At 52.8% G+C, this 18,755-nt stretch overlaps 1 protein-coding gene across 1 annotated transcript in view; it reads right to left on the bottom strand.

The window, feature by feature from the left end:
* Lama5 (laminin subunit alpha 5) overlaps positions 1 to 18,451 on the bottom strand; it is a 39,180-nt gene extending 20,729 nt beyond the window's left edge. The window contains exons 1-19 of the mRNA XM_055595914.1: positions 18,401 to 18,451; positions 11,544 to 11,661; positions 10,726 to 10,844; positions 10,466 to 10,636; positions 10,238 to 10,335; positions 5,728 to 5,843; positions 5,513 to 5,631; positions 5,323 to 5,413; positions 5,022 to 5,156; positions 4,781 to 4,843; positions 2,247 to 2,387; positions 2,026 to 2,163; positions 1,795 to 1,929; positions 1,575 to 1,709; positions 1,361 to 1,498; positions 842 to 894; positions 499 to 604; positions 352 to 404; positions 160 to 265 (exon numbers count right to left, since the gene is read on the bottom strand). Of these exons, the coding sequence (XP_055451889.1) occupies positions 160 to 265; positions 352 to 404; positions 499 to 604; positions 842 to 894; positions 1,361 to 1,498; positions 1,575 to 1,709; positions 1,795 to 1,929; positions 2,026 to 2,163; positions 2,247 to 2,387; positions 4,781 to 4,843; positions 5,022 to 5,156; positions 5,323 to 5,413; positions 5,513 to 5,631; positions 5,728 to 5,843; positions 10,238 to 10,335; positions 10,466 to 10,636; positions 10,726 to 10,844; positions 11,544 to 11,661; positions 18,401 to 18,451 (2,086 nt within the window). The remainder of the gene's footprint in view (positions 1 to 159; positions 266 to 351; positions 405 to 498; positions 605 to 841; positions 895 to 1,360; positions 1,499 to 1,574; positions 1,710 to 1,794; positions 1,930 to 2,025; positions 2,164 to 2,246; positions 2,388 to 4,780; positions 4,844 to 5,021; positions 5,157 to 5,322; positions 5,414 to 5,512; positions 5,632 to 5,727; positions 5,844 to 10,237; positions 10,336 to 10,465; positions 10,637 to 10,725; positions 10,845 to 11,543; positions 11,662 to 18,400) is intronic.
* Between the last annotated feature and the right edge of the window lie 304 nt (positions 18,452 to 18,755).

Below are 18,755 nucleotides of genomic sequence, written 5' to 3'. Positions count from 1 at the left end.
TCAGGGGGCCCTGTCACAACCCTCCAGTTTAGGCCCCATAGGCAGGTCTCTACCCACCCTCAGTAGAGAAACTAACATCGACCCTTAGGGTCTGCTTGGGGGCGGGGGGAAGGGAACTGGGATGGATTAGTGACTGGGGGCCAGTGTGTGAGTGCTTACTTCGGCAGCCAAAGTAGTCTGCGTGATCCAGGCCAAAGAAGCCATCCTTGCAGGCTGCACAGGTCTGGCCACACACATGGGCCTTGCAGAAACACTGCCCGTTGCCCTGGGGAGGAACAGGAAATGAGACTTGGTTGGGTACAATCCTAACACACTTGACCCCCAGACCCCAACCCTGACACTCTGACTCACCAACTGGCACTCGGTAACTCCACCCAGTGTGCCTCGTGGGTCACAGCTGCAGCCTGGGGAGAGCAGAGCAGGACTGAGGGCCTGGGGGACAGGACGGCCTGGGGCCTACCCCTAAAGCCCCCAACCATCCCTCTAGGGCAGACTCACGTGTGCAGCCTTCAGGGTTGCTGGGGCTCAGCCCCCAGTACCCAGGTTTACAGTGATCACAGCTTGGCCCCTCCACGTGAGCCCGGCATGTACAGGGAGCCTGTGCCTGGGAAAGGATAAGACTATGGGGCAGAAAAAGGACAAAGCCCCTCACCTGTCCTTGCCCCATGCTTGGCAGCCACCCGGGATGGAAATAAAGGACCAGGAGAAGGAGTGAATGGGCCCTGAGGTTGCCACGGCAAGCAAGCAGCAGGCAGGAAGACAGGGTCTCCCTGGGCTTCAGACTTTTAGCCTGGGCTGGGTCCCCTGCCTAATCCTGCACCATGGACAATCCTGTGCTCACCTCAGGAAGGGCAGGATTGGCTGGGGCCAGACCAGCAGGATGACAAGAGCCAGCTATAGAGAGACAACCAAGCCTCAATCACTCCTCAGTGACTGACCCCGCGGTCAAGGGTTTCCCAGCCCCAGACAGAACTCAAGTCCCTGCTACGGTTGTGAACAGGTTATGAACACACGACCTCCCTGTTCCAGCTACCAAGGCGAGGGCACACATGTTCCTCCTCCATGTGGCAAGCAGCCACAGCATATGGACACATGCATCAATACATATGAACACTCAACCACACATAAACGAATGCATGTAACAGGCACACAGAGCAATCACATGAGCAGCTGCTTGAACATACACAAGGCACGAGGACACACGCAGTACGTGAGAACATCACACGTAAACACAGCATATGAACAAGCTTAAAAACCCACAGCACACGGACACAGTTCCAGAACACAGTCCCTGGAGGTGCACACAAGTGGTCGGATCCGACAAACAGGGCCATCCTCTGCCACCCCAGCCCCAGCTCACCTTCACAGTAGGGGAAGTTATAGGCACCTGGCACACACATATCACAGCGCAGCCCCGTCACTCGGGGCCGGCAGCTACACTGCCCGGTTGTGGGGTCACAGGTGGTATGCAAGGAACCATCAGCAGAGCAGTGGCAGGCTGTGGGGGTGAAGTCAGTGTGTGGGTACGAGACAGAGCTGCGAGCAGCCCACCTCCACTCTCCCAGGAAACTCACGGATGCAGCTGGGGAAGCTGTGGAAGCCAGGGCTGCACTCCTGGCAAGTGGTGCCTGTGTAGCCGGGATGGCAGTGGCATGCCCCGCCCACTCCGCAGTGTTGATCCAAGGCCCCCCGAGGGTCACAGGCACAAGCTATGGACACAAAGCACAGGGTGGGGGTCAGATCTTGGTCCTATGGGGGTGGCCTGACTCCTTCTTGCCCTAATTCTTTGCTCACCACGACAGTCGGGGTAACCATGGTAGCCCGGGAGGCAGCGGTCACAGTGAGGGCCGTCAAACCCAGGTCTGCACTGGCAGTGTCCAGCCTCGTCACAGCCTTCAGGCAGCGTCCCTGAAGGGCTACAGCCACACACTGCAGAGCAAGATGTGTTACTGGAGGTCTGCCAGAACAGGCTATCCCTCAGGCACCCCTGCCACACCTCTGCCCACACGGACGGATGCCACTCACGCTGACAGAGAGGGAAGTGGAAGTAGCCGGGGGCACAGCGATCACACCGGTCCCCCTCGAAGCCTGCGCGGCATGTGCACCGGCCTGACTCGGGGTCACAGAGGCCATCAGCTACCCCAGGGCTGGAACACTGGCATGCTGCAAACGGAGAACCAACTGGTCAGTCCATGCTCAGCTGGGGCGGGGCACTTGCAGGTGGATAAGGAGGGTGCTGCACTCACGCTGGCAGCTAGGGCCATAGAATCCAGGTGCACAGAGCTCACAGTGGGTGCCCCGGAAGTTGGGTTTGCACACACAGCGGCCCAACCGTGGGTCCTTCCGGCAGGCATTGCCCTGGGTCCCTGCAGCACTGCAGTCACAATCTAGGAGGAAGGTGGGAGCGGGAGGTTCATACAGGCAGAGCCCAAACCTCCCACCTGAAAAACCTGCTTTTCCACAAAGTCATATTCTCACACATTTACACCGCAGAAATTAGAATCTTAAAAAAAAAAAAAAAAAAAAAAAGAACTCCCAAAGCTTCCACTTCAGAAAAACAATGATGAGCTGCAAAAGCAAAACATCTATCTGGGTGGGTGTGTTGGCACAAGCCTTTAATCCCCCTCTTGGGAAAGAAAAACAGGTGGATCTCTGTGAATCCAAAGCCAGCCTGGTCTACTAGCTGGTTCCAGGCCAGCCAAGGCCTACATAGTGAGATCCTGATTCAAAACATATACACACACATACATACCCAGCACGACTACTATTAGTTCTTAACTTAGGTTCCTAATTAACAAAAGCACAAATGCAGGGAAAACAAGATCAAAATGACAAGTCAGACAGAAACTTGTGGCTTTACAGTTATTTCTTGGAGTTGAGAAGAAGGAAGAAAGTCTATCAAGTGCCCAAATCATGCAGCAAAGAGTACTATGAACATCATCCGATTTTGGTTCCTGACAAGAATAATGGTCTGGGATTTGTGGAGAGTGTAGCAGTAGCCACATAGCCACATAATCAGAACATAAACAGCAAGCCATGTGGTGGTACACACCTTTAACCCCAGCACTTGGGTGGGGGGGACGGGCAGAACCAGGTGGATAGACCTTTGTGAGTCTGAGCCCAGCCTGGTTTACATAGCAAGTTTTAGGACTGCCAGGGCTATGCAAGAAATCCTGTCTAAAAAACAAACCAACCAAACCAAAAACTCTCAAAGCTGCCAATGAGGGCGTAGCCTGAAAACATCACATTTTCCTCCTCTAGCTAGCTCCAGCCCAGAATGGAAAAGTTAAACAAAAAACAAGTAATGACAACACAGGTGAGGCCCAGACTAACAGCCTCAGCAAGGCCTGTGGGGATGTCATGTTACTGCCCCTGCTCTATAAAGCACCGAAGCTGCCAGTTGAATTGCAAGGAAATCCCAGTAATAGGAAGTTTCTAGGGCCAGAAAAGAAGGTAGAGGAATAAGTCATAAGTCAAAGCACCAGAAGGTGAGGCCCACAGGCATTACAAAGCAGAGAAAGAAATGCAGTTCAAAGACCTCAGATATCTGTCACACACAAATACACAGGAGCCAGGCTAACAGCCATCTGACTGCAAAACAGCACCCACTTGGGCTGGAGAGATGGCTCAATGGTTAAGAGCACCGACTGCTCTTCCTGAGGACCTGGGTTCAACTCCCAGCACCCACATGCAGCTCACAACTGTCTGTAGCTCCAGTTTAAATAAATTCTAAAAAAGAAACCCTGTCTCCAAAATAAAAAACAAACAAAACAGCACCCACTTCCATCTTGCCCTTATAAGGATATGATCCTGCCAACAGGAGGGAGAAAAAATACCATCATCTAAAAGATGCAACTCCAACCCAGAAGGGGGCGCCTGTCCCTGAACTAGGAAAGGGGTCTCCACTCAGGCTGAGGGCAGAGCTACTACTGCGCAGGTCACCAATGGTCCAGCCGGCAGCTGTACACACAGCCAGAGCACCAACGTGCACTGTGTTAAGAAAGTGACTTGGCACCTGGACAAAAGACCACAACACATGCACCTTTGGTAAGTCAGAACCTTCTGACTTGTAGGAAAACACCCTGTGGAGACAAGACCTTGAAAAGCCATTGATTCCTGGATGCTTGTCATAGCATCTTTTGGAAGGAGGGGAGGGCGGTTGGTTAATTTCATGCCCCATCTGTCTGTAACGGGGCTGTGAAAGGCCACATTTCTGGGACCGTGGTGGGAGAAGACAGTCCCTACACACCGTGTGTGGTTCACTGCAGGATTTATAAGGATGAGCGCACACAGACGCAGAGTTCAGGGTGCAAGGGGTGGGTTGTTTGTGTTGTGTGTTTGCTGACGATGGAACCCGGGGCTTTGTGAAAGGTGGCAATCGCTGCCCCACTGAACTACACAGCTAGAGCCCCGACAGCACTGTTCCAAGAAGAGCTTCTGGAAGGGCTTCCAATGTGACTGCACATTGTTTTAAAAAAATAAGTAAAAATACGGGGCCAAAGACAGCTCAGCAGATGAGAAGCAGAGAACCAGGACTCAGGTCCTAGCATCCACATAGTGGCTCAGAAGTGTAACTTCAGGATCGGGAATCCAACACCTTTTTGCCTCTATGGGCACCAGGCATGCATGAAACGCATAGACATACACAGGAAACATGCATACACATGAAATAAAAAACGATTTTAAAATTGAACAGACTAAATGACAGGTGATCATGGTAAATGCTGGTCCTTTGTGCACAACTTCTCCCTGGAGGTCGTGATGACCTTCGGGCACTTACTCACGATCTGTCCAGCAGGCAGCAATTGTTCTCGGGTGTCGTTGTGGGGAAATGAAGGTACAGCTGAAGGGTAAAATATCAAACACAGGTCAAACAGGTCTTCTGGACAAGCCCTCTGGCTCCAGTACCATAGACCACCCCAGGGCTCCTCCCCACCCCCACCCGCCTAGGCCCCTCAGGCTCAGGCAGCCACCCTGGCCTTCCCACCAACCCTGACCCTGAACTCCTCGGGGGTCCTCACCGTAGCAGTGTGGGAAATTGGTGTAGCCCTCGGCACAGGCAGCACACTGATCTCCTGTGAAGTTCGGCCTGCAGTAACAGCGGCCTGTTAAGTCTTCACATGTCCCATCAGTGAAGTCCGACTCACAGTTACAGGCTGAGGGACAGTGAGAGAGTCGTGATGTAGAGAGCTGTGGTCTGGCCTCCTCAGGTGGGAGATCTGGGAGATCCAGTAGCTAAGACCCTGGGACTTCTCAACCCCCTCTCTCATCCAGAACTGGAGGCTCACAGCCTCCGTGGCTTAGGAACACGGCTCTACTCACGGCGACAGACATGTGGTGAGTCCAGGGGCTGGTCAGGCGCGCGGTAGAAGCCAGGCAGGCAGCGCTCACAGTTGATGCCTGTGGTGTGGTGCTGGGGGTACAGAGAACACAGAGCTCGCTACGTCTAGGCAGGTCCCTATTTCCATCACACAGGCCCTCCTTCACCAGGCTGGCCCTTGCCAAGCCTTACCTGGCAATCGAGGCAGACACCTCCACCCTGGTACACGTTGTCTTGGTTCTGGCTGGCATTGCGCCGGTCCACTTCAGGGTCATAGTAACAGTCATAGGCATGGCCATGGCAGTTGCAGGCTGTGGAGTCAGGGCCAATGGTTAGCTGGGCTTCCATGGCCGAGGAACCCCTGGGAACACCCATGAGCCACAGGCATTGGCGGCACACATACTCACACTGGCACTCATTGGCGCTGTCAGTGGTGGCGGGCTTCCATGGCTGCTGGTTGAAGCCTGGACAGCATCGGTCACAAGAGCCTCCACATGTGTTGTGTTGGCAGGCACACTGCAGCCTGTGAAGGGACACAGAGGAGTCAGAGGCTACCCCAGCGGCAGAGGGCTAGGGACGAGGTGGGTGGTATGTACTTGGCATCACTGGCCTGCTGAGTGAGCACAGGCTCCCCTTCCCCCAGCCCCCCCCCCCCCCCAGCTGTCATGCAGCTTTGGTCCAGATTCCCTACTCCCAACCCAGTGTGGCTCCAGTCTCAAAGAATAGGCACAGGGGAAGAAAGGAGACAGGGAGAGGGGATCTCAATGACAGCCTTATGTGGAGGGTGGATGTTGGGTGAGGCCTGCGAGCTTAGCACAGGTGGAACCCCCCCAGCATAGCCTGGGCCGAAATCCTGATCCAGTTCTAAGGGAGGGACTCATTGGTTCCCCCCAGAGACCTGGATCCCACTCAGTCTGTGAAATCCTGTGTCAGTCAGATACCCCCATATATCTAGGGCATCTCCCCAGGGGCAAGTGGCCAAGAACTACTTCCTCTTTCCAAAGGCTGGAGGCCTGCCGGCTGTCCCAGTGGGCAGGGGGACAGCTGGTTGGAGAGGAGGACAAGGCTGGAGCATCTGCTATGCATAAACCAACACCTCCTGCATTCTACTAAAGTGTGGCAGGGTCACAGCCAAGCCGCTCAGAGAGGCAGCACACCAATTTCCTGAGCAAGAAGCCAGAAGCCCAGAGCCTCAAATCATCAAGCTCTACTCCCACCATTCCCCATCAGGGAGTCCCCCAGGGCCTTGGGAGTCAATTCTGCTTCTGCCCAAAGGCTTCTGGAAACCCTCAGCCTCGGTGGGGAAGGAAGGAACAAACTACCTGCCAGGACAGACAGGTGGCAGCAGAGCCTAACCCAGTTGAGAGGGAGCCAAGGGTCTGCAGCGGGCATCTCAGTTTTGGGTGGTCTACATGGTTAGAGGCACCCTGAGCTAATAAGGGAAGAGGCCAATGGGCAAAAACCCTACAAATCCACCCTGGGGGCTTCTCCCTGGTCACAGAGAGAGCCCCAAGGAGGCCTTATAAACACAATGGGGTAGGCAGATGCCACACAGAACAGAGTTAGGCCCAACTCCACTTAATAGAGCAGTCTGGTAGATACTGTATTTTTAAGTTGGTCTTTTCTTTGGGAATTGAACCCAAGTCCTGAAAGAACAGCCAGTACTTTCAGCCACTGAGCCATCTCTCTAGCTCCAAATTCCAGCGCTGTAACTCTTCCCCCATCCACTCCGAGACAGGGTTTCTCTGTGTAGCCTTGGCTATTCTGAACTTGCTCTGTAGACTAGGCTGACCTCCAACTCACAGAGATCCACCTGCCTCTGCCTCCCTGAGTGCTGGGATTAAAGGCGGTACAGCACCACACCCTGCTTCTGTAAAAGAATACTTCCGATAACTATAAACAGGGGAATCTAAAAATAGACATAGGCAGATTTGAAAAACAATTAGGTAGAACTTCTAGAAAAGAAAAAAAAATGCAATTATTAAATTTGCAAAACCCAAGTCAAGAGCAGTGCTAAAGGGCACATCTATAATCCCTGCAGTTGGGAGGCAGAGGCAGGTGGCTCTGTTGGGCTCAAGGCCAGCCTCATCTACATAGTGAGTTCCAGGCCAACCAGAGCTGCACATTGAGACTTTGAAAGCCAAGACCAGAGCTGGAGAGACAGCTCAGTGGTGAGGACCACTGGCTGCTTTTCCAAGACCTGGGTTGATTCCTAGCACCCACACGGACCTGACACCCTCTTCTGGCCTCCTCAAGTACAAGGCACACACGTGGTATACATACATACATACATACATTCAGGCAAAACATTTTCATACATAGAAAAACTTTAAAATAATTTTTAAAGGAAATTAAAGATTCTCAACAGATTAGGTAAACAACAGAATAGATCTGGCCAATGGGGAAATTCTCTGAGTGGAAGGTGGAACTGAAGAAGCTACTGGGAAGGCAGCTGAGAAGATAAATGGAAAATAGGAGGTGTTCTCAGAGAGAGAGAGAGAGAAGTATGCTGTTGCCCCCATACTCTTCTGGTGGGAACATAAAAGAAGGCAAGGGCCGTGGCCATCCAATTAACAAAGACACACATTCTCAGATCTCAGAACCAGAGAGCAGAGACCCAAGAAACATCCCACACATACACTCTCCACACTTATGACTAGATCCACCGGGCATACAGGCACAGCCGTCAGGAAACATGGTAGCAATTCCAACAGGAACAGCCAAAGGGACCCTGGTAAAGAACTCCTCCAAAGGTCTGAAGGCAGTCATCAAACAGGAATCAAGGCCAACTGTGCTCTAGTTAATCGGCCATCTTCTAAAGGTCACCCACTAAGGAAACAGAGTTCCAGGGAAGCAAGGGGCCCTGAGAACAAAGAACTGGGGACAAGAGGGTGACCGGAGCACTGGAGAGAGAACGAATGTCCCAGGCAGGGATAGCGTGGGGCTGAGGACCAGTTCACACAGGGAAGTAAGTGCCAGGGTGTCTTGTCACATCTGAGCCATGTAAGCCTGTGACAGCTGATAATCACAGCCAGAGGCTGTGGCAGGAAGGTCTAAGTCTGGGCAGACTACAGAGTTAACTCAAGACAAGCCTGAGCAAAACAAACAGCAGAAAGAATGATGGGGTGGGGCCTGGTGGTGTAGCTTAGCATGCTTGCTTAGCATGCACAGGATACAATGTCGTCATCAGAGGCAGGAGCCATGGTATGGACAAGTGGTGGGGTGGGGACAACACTGGGGTGACAGGATGAGGGAGAGTTGGGAAAGGGGGCAGAGAAGAGCCAGCTGCAGGAACAGAAGATCTCCCTTTTCTAGACATGAGTGGTGAATGGTGGAGGAAGCTCTGTGATGATATTCTGTTGAAGTCTGAGGCTCTGGGGAAAATGCCAGCATGCACCATTCCTCATGCCCTGGAGGGAGGGCTGGCCTGAGTTCAGGCCCAAGCATGTGAGACAGGCACAATGGTGAGCCTCTCCCAGCAGGTAAGGACAGACCCAGACTCTGGGGCCCCACTTCCTCTGAGGCTAATTTAGTTTTCTAATAGGCTCCATCCATTCCTGGCCATAGGGAGCTGCACTCCCACCTGGCATTAACTTCCCAGGCCAATTAGCAGCGCCTGGAGCTGGGCTGCCAGGGACTCATTCTCACAAGTGTCCCCAGAAGGCCCATATTACAGCCTGCCTGAGTCCTTCAGCTGGGGACATCATGCCATACTTAAGTTGCTCTGAAGGAGGAGACAGCTTTGTCGTGGGGGAGGGGTGGGACGGGGACTCTCATCCCAGGCTCTTGGTTTCACCTACTTCCTCTATAAACTGGAGCCTTCAGTGAGGCTGTAGACCCCAGGGGAGGTCCTATGCTGAACTCAAGACTTAGGACCAAACTGAGGCAATTGAAGGTCAGCTCATACATCTTGTGGGGGAAGGCTGGGGGCTGGGGTGGGCTGCCTGGCCAAGCAGTACTGGGTGAGGACATGAGAGTCTGTCTCATCATGACCTACCCACTGGCAGCTCTGCCATGCAGCTCTACCCAGTCCTGTCCCTGCTTTGTTCTGACTTGCGGCTGGTGGAGGAATAATGGATGCTGGCTACTTCCTCAGAGCAGGTGTGCTCATGACAATAGGGCCTTGTCTGTCAGGAGTTCAATATATGGCTGCTTGGGGGGGGGGGGGGGGGGTTGGGGGGGGGGGGGGGAAAAAAGGGGGGGGGGGGGGGGGGGGGGGAGTTTATGAGCAGGAGGAAGGAAAGAAGGACTAGGTCCTGAGAGCAGCTTCCAGGCAGAATAAGAAACATGGAGAGCCCTACAAAGGGCCAGACTCCAGTCATCCATTCAGGAAGGGACTTACTGCTGGCTAGGACGTCAGGCCAGCAGGGGATGCAGACTCAGGCACCTATCTAATCAGGTGATGGCACCTGCTGGTGGTCATAGATTCTGGGTCCTGCCTCATCGGCTGGCTCTGGGTGGGTTACAGGGGCTTAGATGTATCAGGGCTAGAGACAACTTATAAAAGGCCAGAGCCCTAGCTACATGGACACGTGAGATGGGGAGCACACTTGCTGCTCCTGTCCTTGACCTTGGCCCTTGCTTGCCTTTAGTGGGATAAGGGTCAAGGGTCAAGGCCTTTGTGCCCTGGGGGAAGGTTCGGAAGGTGGGGTGGGATGCCTGGACAAATGGTACACATCCACATCCATCTAGGGACACCGGTGAGTGCCAAGAGGTCATGTCTACCATTGAAACCCCACCTCTGTGGAATTCAGGGTAAATTGCCACCCAAGACCAGGCCAACCCAAGAGGCTCATATAGTACTGCCTCTCCAGGTGGGGAAACTGAGACTAAGAGCAGCAGTCAGGGCAGGTGCCATTGGGAAGCCAGAGATGTGATGAGTGGGTAGGTAAGAGGAAAGAGAGCCAAAGGTCTCACCTGAAAGGATCCGAGGGGTCCTTAGCATCACACACATCCGCATGGCCATGACAGACGCAGCGGCCGCCGATGCTGATGTCTTTGATGCTGTAATAGTACTGCAGTAGAGGCCATGGGTGTCAGGCGGCCCCTGACCATGCCACCCACACCTACCCACTCCCCACAGCCCCTACAAGGAACCGGCTCTGCCAGCCCTCCTTCAGCTCTCAGCCACACCCACACGCTCACCCTTCTGGTGACGGTGGGGTCCCGCAGCGCCTTGCCCATAAGGTGGCCCAATAGTGTGTTGGTTCGCAGGAACCGCAGGCGGATGTTGGTGGCCTTGGTGAAGTCTCGGAGGAGTGGTGAATAGGAGAAGTTCATGGCCCCGGGGCGTCCGTTCACCAAGGACACCACAATCTGCAGATGGCACGGCAGGTGAGGCCAAAGTCAGTGGCAGGGACCCCCACCACCACCTTCCCCTGACAAGCACAGCTGTGCACACCCACCTCGCCGTTCTCCAGGGGCACTATCCGAGAGTACTCTGTGGTACAGATGACATCGTCATCCTGTGTGATGCGATCTAGAGTCCGAGGTCCAAACCGCTCCAAACAATCCCTCTTGGAGGCTGCAGGAAATGATGAGAAGGTGAGAGCAATGGCTACCAGAAATACACACCCATCCTGGACCAACCTAGCATGCTCTGAAGCACAGGATTGCTCTTCCATGGTCTACTAACCAGGAGGATTTACTGAAGAGAGCAAAATCCTAGCTCAGAGCCCTTGCCACAGGCAGCCAGGCCAGGCTGGACTGCAGGGCCTTCACTCTCCCATTGCCCAGGCCTCTCTCTCCCTGGGATGTGCCAGAGAACAAATGTTCCTTAACCTCATCCCAGGGATAGTCTGTAAGCCCACCCCCAACCCACCCTACCTCACCCCCACCCCCACCCCACCCCTACTTCAGCTAGGGAGTTTGGGGGACATGTGACCAGACCTATATAATCAGAGCATCCCCACCTTGCCAACATGACTGGTCAGGGTGGCATGTGGCCAGGCCAGCCAATGACTCCAGCCCTCTCCTGCCACAGGCTATAACGCTGGCAGGAGGTAGGCCCAGAGCTGCCAGGCCTCTTTATCACCACCAGTGTGACATCAGCCATGTCCAACGCCAAGCATGGGAATCAGAAAGACCCCATTTACCCCTAGGTGGCGCTGGCAGTAATGAGGCACATAGAGCCCAGCACAAGGGCAGGGCTTGGCATCAGGGGCCTTGAAGCAACTATAGCCCATAGCAAGCGCTCCCTAGTCCTACTGCTCAGGACACTCACAGGCAAAGAACTGCCATGGCTGGTAAGTGTGGCCGAAGTCTGTGGACCGCTCCAAGACCCAGAGGTCAGGCCGAGGAGAATTGGCAAACTTGATGAGCACGTAGGCCACATGGAATACCTGTGGGGACAATGAGTGTGACATCACGCACGCACTGGGCTCCTCGTGGACCTTCTCATTCTCTCAGATGTGAGGGACAGCAGTTGATACAGAGGCAACATGTCCGAGATGACATGACTTTCCCGGCAGGCTCGTGTTTTGAATGCTTGGTCCTAGCTGGTGGCACCATTTTGGGAAGTGTGGAACCTTTAGGAGGCGGGGCCTAGCTGTCTGCTGTGACGTGAACAGCCTTTGTCAGTATGCTCCTGTCACCACAAACTGAGCTGTTTTACCACACCTTCCCTGCCAGGACTGATTGAAACCTTCTGAAACCATGAGCCAAAATAACCCTTTGTTTCAGTAAGATATGAGCCCAGCAAAGCAAACGCTATTGATAAAGAAACTGGATACTGCACACCCTTAATCCCAGCATTCAAGAGGCAGAGACAGGCAGATCTTCTGAGTTCAAGACCCAGCATGGTCTACATAGTGGGTTGCAGGACAGTTGGTCTGTTACACAAAGAAAACCTCCCTCATAAGGAAAAAAAAAATCTGATACCAAAGCAATTGGGCCACTGTTGTCACTAAACCTAATCACATGGTCCTCAGCCCCGAGAACAGGTGTGAAGGAGGAGCATGGAAGATGTGGGAAATGTAGGTTAGGAAAATCTAGACAATGGATGTAGAGTTTGCTGGGCCATTCTGACTCAAGTGTTAAAAGCCAGGACCCCAGTAGAGATACAGCCAATGAGGTTTGCAAGGAGACCGTTCCATGCATGAAGCACTTCCCACATGACAACCTGACTCTCATCTCCAGAACCTGACATGAAGATGGATGGAGACAATCAGCCCCAGGTTGTTCTGAGCTCCATGTGTGTACCATGGCATGCATGCCTACACACACACACACACACACACACACACACACACACACACACACACACACGCACATAGAAATCAATAATAAAGAAATGTGGGCTGGAGGGATGGTTTAGCAACGAAGAGCACTAGCCGCTCCTCCAGAGAACCCAGCTTTGACTCCCAGCATCCACATGGAAACTCGAAAGTCTCTAACTCCATCCCAGGGGATTCATCACCCTCGTCTGGCTTCCAGGGGCACCAGGCATGGATGTGGCACACAGACATGAGGTTTCATACTGGAACAATTTCCCACAGGAAATCTAGACTGGGGGTTACATTCTGGCAAGGAATCCATCTATACTTTACTTGTGCCCTAAAAGTATAAGTGAGGCTATAGCCGAAAGCAATGATCTAATTAATTTTGTGCAGTAAATGTCAAGACAGCACAGCATTCAGACTGGGTCATGGTTATTGCTGGTCGCTTTTGGTCAGATTTACAATCAGAATCAGGAAATAAAAAACAAAGCAATGATGTAAAAATATGTCCAATATGCCAGAAAGGCAGCTTATTTAAATATAATTAAAGAGATTAGTAACTTTAATTAGAAGTCACATAATTAGCACTGGGAAAATAAGAAAGGACCCTGAGGGCCTTCGATGAAGGGAGGTGACTCCACCAGGCCCCACAGCGTGAAACTGCAAATTCTCCTGAGAGGCTTTACAATGCTGCTGCTGCCTGCTGGCAGAAAGCTACCGTGAAATACATCCTGACAGTTTCAGGTATCTGTGTACAAGGGGCCCATCATTGCTCAGGCTGGTGACAGAACTTGGCATCATCTACATGGTAGTGGATTTGCTGAGGTGGAGAATACAAGAGTTGTGGGGTCATGGAGGCGTCTACCAAGACTTCAGAGAAAAGCCAATACAATGAGTAACAGAGTCAGGCTCCAAATGAAGCCTGAACTACAGCAAAGACCTGGGTATTGATGATACTGGGAACCTGGAAGATATGCAAAGAGAAGCTACAGGCACCAAGCGGAGTCGACCCCAGAGAAGCCAGCAGGCCATTTGGATGGGGCTACCTGCCTGGTAGAGCTCAGATGGTGCCACTGTATGCCTCAAATGTTGAGCACGTAGCTACAGGATTTAATGTTTGTCTTTTTGCTTTGGTCCCATTCCTTCCTTTTACAATATGGATGTTGCAAGATGTAGTGACACACACCTTTAATCCCAACACTTGGGAGGCAGAGGCAGGCGGATCTCTGTGAATTTGAGGCCAGCCTGGTCTACATAATGAGTTCCAGGACAGCCAGAGCTATATAGTGAGACCTTGCCTCAAATAAATGGATAGACAGACAGACAGACGAATAGATTTCAAAGGGAATGGTAATGCCATTTTATATTGGAAATAACGTCTCACTTCTCGGTCTTACAGATGTTAAGAGTCTGCCTTGAGTCCATAGGATAATTTGAACTTTGGATTTTTGAACAGTGCTAGAATTGGTCACTCTAACCCTCGGGGCTTGATGGAGCTCCTCCAAAGCCTGGCCAGGCCCAGCCTTGAGCTTCCAGCACTCCATGGCAACCTGTCATAGGACGCCTCCTCAGGAAAGCACACTTGTGGACCAACAAACCAGCTCTGCCCTGGATTTCCCAAAGACCATCCTCCCTTCATAGGCAGAAGCTCCTGCCCACCGCCCTCCCAGACCCACTCTACCTGAGGCAGTCCCTCACCTGAAACACCCCGACTTTACTGTCACCAATCTTATCTTGCCGTGTGGGGTGCACACAAACTACATCAGCCCAAGAGTAAGAAGAAGCAGGAAGTTCCTCACTCATCCTTGTTGAGAACTGGCCTGTCAGAAACGAAGCCCTGGGGATGAAGGCATTGGGTGGGCAATTCGCCCGTTTAGGTGCCTGGGACTGGGCTTCAGCTCAGTGCTAGAACACTTCAAGAATATATGCACCCTTAAATTCTATCCCAAGAAAAACACACCCAAAACACTTCTCATTCTTGGGCAGCCTAGAAGTTCCTAGCTGTGTGTCCAGCTCTGCCCACAGTGCTGGCGGGCCAGCCTCACACCCTCTCCCTAGATGCTTCTGGAATAGCCCAACGGCACCCACTCCAGGTTTGCCTATACTAAGGAAGGGGAGGAAATGGTTTCCACAGCCTGTCCACAAGTCTGAAAGCTGAGAAGAATGCACCCTCACAAGTCTTGGAGCAAGACTGGAGCAAGATGAACAAAGGGGAGAAGCCATTTTCCCGGCTGGGCTCTGTTCCAAGTGCTGGAACTAAGGAGGCCAATGGTGTGAACAGGCTGGGCCTGGCCTGCACAGGGGAAGATCCCTGCTACCTGCTGCTCCAGTTTCTCACCAATACAAGCTGGAGGTCACTAGGCTTAAATGTCACCATGTTTGTAGGACCCCATGGGGAAGGGAGGGGAGCCCCTAGTCCAGGCATTTGCTTTCTGTCACTGTGAAAACAGACTCGAGGCAGGAACTGAAGCAGAGATCATGGAGCGATGCTGCTTTTTAGTGGCCTGCTTCCCTCCTAGATTGCTCAGCTACCTTTCTTAAATAGCCCAGGACCACCTGTCTAGGAGTGGCACTATCCACAGTGGGCTAGGCTCTCCTGCCACCAATCATTATCAAGAAAATGTCACACAGACATGCCCACAGGCCAGTCTGATGTAGGCAATTCAATTGAGAGTCCCTCTTTCTAGATATGTCTAAGTTTGTGTCAACTTGACAAAAACTAACAGCACAGTTGACCCCTTGTCAACTTGACCCCAAAACAATCACTATTAAACTATAACCTTTCCTTTCTCACCTTTCTTCATGACCCCTTCAGGCCTGGGGTCCCCACTGCAACTGAAGCTGTACATTCACCAGTGACCTCTCCTGGCCCCTCCCAGTGACATGGCTCAGCTTCTCTCCATGACCCCTTCAATCTGCAGCTTTCCCGGGATCAAATCCAGTACCATGTGGGAGACTCTGACAGGTTGTCAAGTTTGGTTTAAGAAAAAGCCTTGACCTCATGGACCACAGCCACTGTGTATTCCCTGAGGGACTACTTCCCAGAAGATTTCACCCCAACTATGCTGGTCTCTTCTTTAAAAAACTTCCCAGCTCCAGCCAGTGAGCACCAACTGTTACCAGGAAAGCAAAGTTTTCACATCCGTAGGGCTGGCTTCTTGTTAATCAGAGCTGATTCTCCAGACCCAGGTGACCAGCACCATAGGTTCTTAATTCAAAATATCACACAGTAGATACCAGTAGAGTCGCTGAAGGGCTCTTGGACTTCTCTCTGAAATTCCCCAAGCCAGCTCCTCCACTGTCTGCATGTCTTTCAATGTTCTTATCTTCAAAGGTCTCACAACAGCTCATTACAGCTCTGAGCCTAAAACTCCAACATCTGCCACCTCCTTCCCACAAAATAAAGACATGAGACACACACCGCAAGGTCAGGCCCGCCACAGCAGTGCCCACTCTCTAGCACCAACTTCTCTCTTAGTTTGCTGTCTACTGCTGTGATTAAAAAGAAAAAAAGAAAGAAAAAACAGAAAGCAACTTGGGGACCAAAGGATTTATTTCACCTTACACCGAAGGATAGGCCAAGGCAGAAACTGAAGCAGAAACCAATGCTGCTTCCTGGCTTGCTTCCCCTGGTCTGCCCGGCTACCTTTTCTTGAGTAACTCAGGCCCACCTGCATAGGGACAGCACTACCCACAATGGGCTGGGCCCTTCCACATCAGTTATTAATCAACTCAGGAGGCAGAGGCAGGTGGCTCTCTGAGTTTACTGCAGCCAGGTCTACAAAGCTAGTTCCATGACAGCCAGGGCTTCACAGAGAAATGAGAGAGAGAGAGAGAGAGAGAGAGAGAGAGAAAACCAGACTCCAGGCAGGCAGTACACCAGGACCCCAGGCACAGTCTGAGCTGTCCCTGTGGGGATAAAGGGGTGGGGACAAGCACAGCCTCTCTCCCAGGGTAGGGGCACAGGCCTATTCACAGGCTGCCAGTTCTGAGGTCATTGTTCACTTCCCTGTGGGGGAGGGCAGGGAGGTACACCACCCAGCTGGAGGAGGATTCTAGCATCTTCAGGGACAACCTTACATCCCACCTCATGCCTGACCTCCTCAGCCCTGTGGCCTCAAACTGGAGGTCCAGCTGGTCTGGGACAGTGTGTAATGACAGAGGGACCCTCATGACCAAGACAGGCCAGGGACAAGCGAAAGAGAAACTTTAGGCATAGCAGACAGGGACACTGACTGCTCCTGGGAGCTGGCAGCCTGGCCCTCACGAGTCCCTGGGGCCCACCCCCGCCTTTCCCTGGGCCCGACCCCAGGCTGCACCCTTGCTGGAGGCTCTGGCCTTCCCCAGTCAGCTGGGCCTGCATTTTTCCCAGCTGAGAGCACTTTTACAAATACTGATTCCAAGCTGCTTATGGGCAGGGTAAGGGCGCATGGAAACTTCTAAGTTTGTACTGGGGTGGAATGCACTTATCCATCTCACCTTCTGTCTACCTGCCGAGCTAAGCCTCTGTGCCACAGTGGCCTGCATAGCTGTCCTTCAAGGGCTTGCTGGCTGCGATGCTGGAGGACAGGAAGGCTGTGCCCTAGCACCTCCCATCTATCTCCAACCTGGTCCCTGCTCCCAGGACTACAGCAATGCCCGTGGTATGACCCGGGAGGGGCACAGACCCCTGGCTTCAGCCCTTCCCCCCCCGCCACGCCTGCTCCTCTCGGCTGCCAAGGCAGCCTGACCTTTCTGCTGCTGCACAGCTCTTTGCAGAGGGAAAAAAATGTCTTTTAAAGCAAAAAGCAAACAAAAGCCGCTGGTTATTTTTAAAATTCTTGCTATTTTGGGGCAGGCACGTCTCCAGGGCAGCAGCCGGGGCCAGGCTCTTGGCCACCATGCCCCCATACCCCCTACCCAGCCAGATCTCACAGGGCCAAGACTCCAAAAGATGGGTTATGCCCCATAACCCTGCCTAACAAGGACTGGCAAGAGTCCCATAAACCAGGCTGGCCATCGAGGGTGGAAGTTTGGGGCAGGTTCAAGGGACCATGTAGCCCTATGAAGGTACTTCTCCACCCTAGGGACAGGGCAGTAGGAAAAGGTACATGGAGAAGGGTCAAATATGACAACTCCATGATGATATGAAGGTTCCAGAGACCCAACTGGAAGACGACAGAGAAGATGGTTAGGAGATGCCATCATAGTCGGCCCTAGAGCCACCTAGAACAACACTGGTAAGGAGGGCCATGCAAAAATCAAGTGGGCTGAGGCTGGAGAGATGGCTCAATGGTTAAGAACACTGATTGCCTTCCAGAGGACCCTGGTTCAGATCCCAGTCACAACTCTAACTCCAAGATCTGACACCTTCACCCAGACGTACATGCAGGCAAAATACCAATGCACATAAATAGAAAAAAAGCAAGTGGGGTTGATCTCAGGTCTGGACCTCACACTTGTGAAGATGAGAGGGGAAGTGGTGGGGCCTCTCAGGCCCTGGGATGGAGACATACCAGAAGGTAAGCCTCCTGCCCGGCAGCCTCCTAGACCCAGATACCACTTCACCAAGAGGTAGGCTATAACCGGCCCCTCCAGGGAAGGATCAGTGTCCTGTCCTGAGTCTACAGCCTGGTTCTGCCCTAGCCCATCCAGGGTTTAGAGAGACCCAGGCTGGGTGCAGGTGGCTGTGACATATGTCCTGGGACTAAGGGGACCAACCCACCATTCTAGTGGAGTGACTCAGCAGACGGCTTGTGACTCAGCTGGGGCCTGCAGGAAGAAGGCTCATTGCCAATTCCCGGGGACAGGCCAGGGTCCCAGGCGGTCCTGGGTGGAGGCAGGAAGCCCTTCCTAGCCCCGGGCATCCGGCTAATGCCCTGACCACTCCCTTCAGGTCACGCTCCAGGGCACCTGGACCTTCTGAGTCCTCCATGACCTTGAGTGGTACAGTCTAGCCCTCAGCCTCTCTGTCCTTCTCCACCTCAGCTAGAAATCTGCTGCCACCAGAAGGGGCTGCAGTGGCACAGCCATGATAGCGTCTGCTCAGGCTAACAGCTGGGTAAACAGACACAGCCATGCCTTCAACACACCAGGAAGTCTAAAAACAAGCCTCCACCCCAAGAGACAGGGGAATGGAAAAGCCCACGGAGGCACCATGCAAGCCCACCACTCAAAATCAGAAATAAAAAACATAAAATGGAGGCTGGGCGCAGCTTGGTGATGGAGTGCCTGCTTAT

Source organism: Psammomys obesus, unplaced genomic scaffold, assembly GCF_907164565.1.
Source record: "Psammomys obesus unplaced genomic scaffold, mPsaObe1.curated_primary_1811, whole genome shotgun sequence".
Classification (NCBI taxonomy): Eukaryota; Metazoa; Chordata; class Mammalia; order Rodentia; family Muridae; genus Psammomys; species Psammomys obesus.
The sequence above is the reverse complement of the archived record's forward strand: the minus strand, read 5'-3'. Positions and strand labels throughout refer to the sequence as shown.